The 1,467-nt window shown below is 42.1% G+C and overlaps 1 protein-coding gene across 1 annotated transcript; it reads right to left on the reverse strand.

The window, feature by feature from the left end:
* Positions 1–507: 507 nt before the first annotated feature.
* On the reverse strand, positions 508–1,212 carry LOC122427695 (MICOS complex subunit MIC26-like). The gene has a single exon (XM_043447376.1). It carries the CDS (start codon positions 1,186–1,188, stop codon positions 595–597), a length of 594 nt encoding a protein of 197 aa, XP_043303311.1. The 5' UTR covers positions 1,189–1,212; the 3' UTR covers positions 508–594.
* Between the last annotated feature and the right edge of the window lie 255 nt (positions 1,213–1,467).

Here is a 1,467-nt window from a genome sequence, read left to right on the forward strand (position 1 = left end):
GTTTGGACTAACAGGGACGAGGGATCCTTCTTACTCTCTTTCTCTATAAATCATCTAAGCCTGTTGATTTCTTTTTTTTTTTGGTCACTCAGTCATGTCTGACTCTTTGCGACCCCATGGACTGTAGCCCACCAGGCTCCTCCCTCCATGGGATTCTCCAAGCAAGAATACTGGAGTGGGTTGCCATTTCCTTCTCCAGGGGATCTTCCCAACTTAGGGATCGAACCCGAGTCTCCTGCACTGCAGGCAGACGCTTTAACCTCTGAGCCACCAGGGAAGCCCCAAACCTGTTGATAGTACTTCTTCTTCTTTTTTCTTTTTAACTTAGATCTTTAATTATGTACATAAATAGCCACATGAGAACGAGGAGTTCTAAGGCTTATACATTATCTCTAGGTGGAAGAATTTCAGATTAGTCCACTTGGAGTACGGCATCACCCAAGATAACAAAGAGACCTAGAATAGTTTTTCCAGAAGAATGCCAATTTACTACATTCAAGACTGACTTCTCTGCCATTTTTCTGCAGAAATACTGATTTACCATATGGAGTTTCCAATGTTTACCTGATTAAAATGGGCAGAGCATGGAGTATTCTACTTATTTCCAGACGAGTTCTTCACATTTCCTGACTTTTGAAAGCTCTCCTTCCACAAATCTACGACAATGTAGCTTTGTAAACCCCAGTCATACAGTTTCTCTCCACTGACCTGGACAAATACAATGGCTTGTTGTGGATGATAAAGAGAGGCAGCAAATCCCATGAAACCAGGCGGATACACAAGCTTCTGTATCTTTGAACCTCTAGTCAAAACGAGTCCAACAACTCCAGCAAAACCAATAACACCAAGTCTTGGAAAAAATCCAGGAGGTGCATTTTGGAGATATTCATAGCTGTCTAACCCCCATTGAACCAAACTTTGCATCTTGGGCTTATTTTGGGAGTACTTTTCCTGACACCAACTTGTATATGGTTCGCAATAATGTTGGAGATGAGAGATGCTTTCTTCAAGTTGGGTCCTTGGTTCTTCCACATATTTAGACTGATCCTCAGGAATGGAGCAGAGTGAAAGCTCATTAACCTTCACAGTATCTTTGTGAGGTGAGTCCTTTTTTGATGATGCATAGACCTTGAAGGTGAGCAGGCTCAGGCTGCCCAGCCCCACAAACCTCTGAATTACCTTGAACATGTCGCTGGCAGCGGCGGCTCCGGCGGGGGCGATAGTACTTCTTAAATATGTATGCAAACCCACCCCACTGGAACAATTTCAATTCTGCATACTATTGCCATTTAGTCTGTTAGAACAGTAGGCTCTTAATTGGTTTTGATTTCAGTCGCATCTCTCTTCAATCAGGACAATCTTTTTTAAAAAACACAAAGATGATTTTACTACCCTCTTTTAAAGGCTTCTCTTTAAACTCAGTTTGAAATATACCTTAGGCTGTGATCAAAACCTCTCTATAGACCT

This window comes from Cervus canadensis, chromosome 2 (assembly GCF_019320065.1).
Source record: "Cervus canadensis isolate Bull #8, Minnesota chromosome 2, ASM1932006v1, whole genome shotgun sequence".
Classification (NCBI taxonomy): domain Eukaryota; kingdom Metazoa; phylum Chordata; class Mammalia; order Artiodactyla; family Cervidae; genus Cervus; species Cervus canadensis.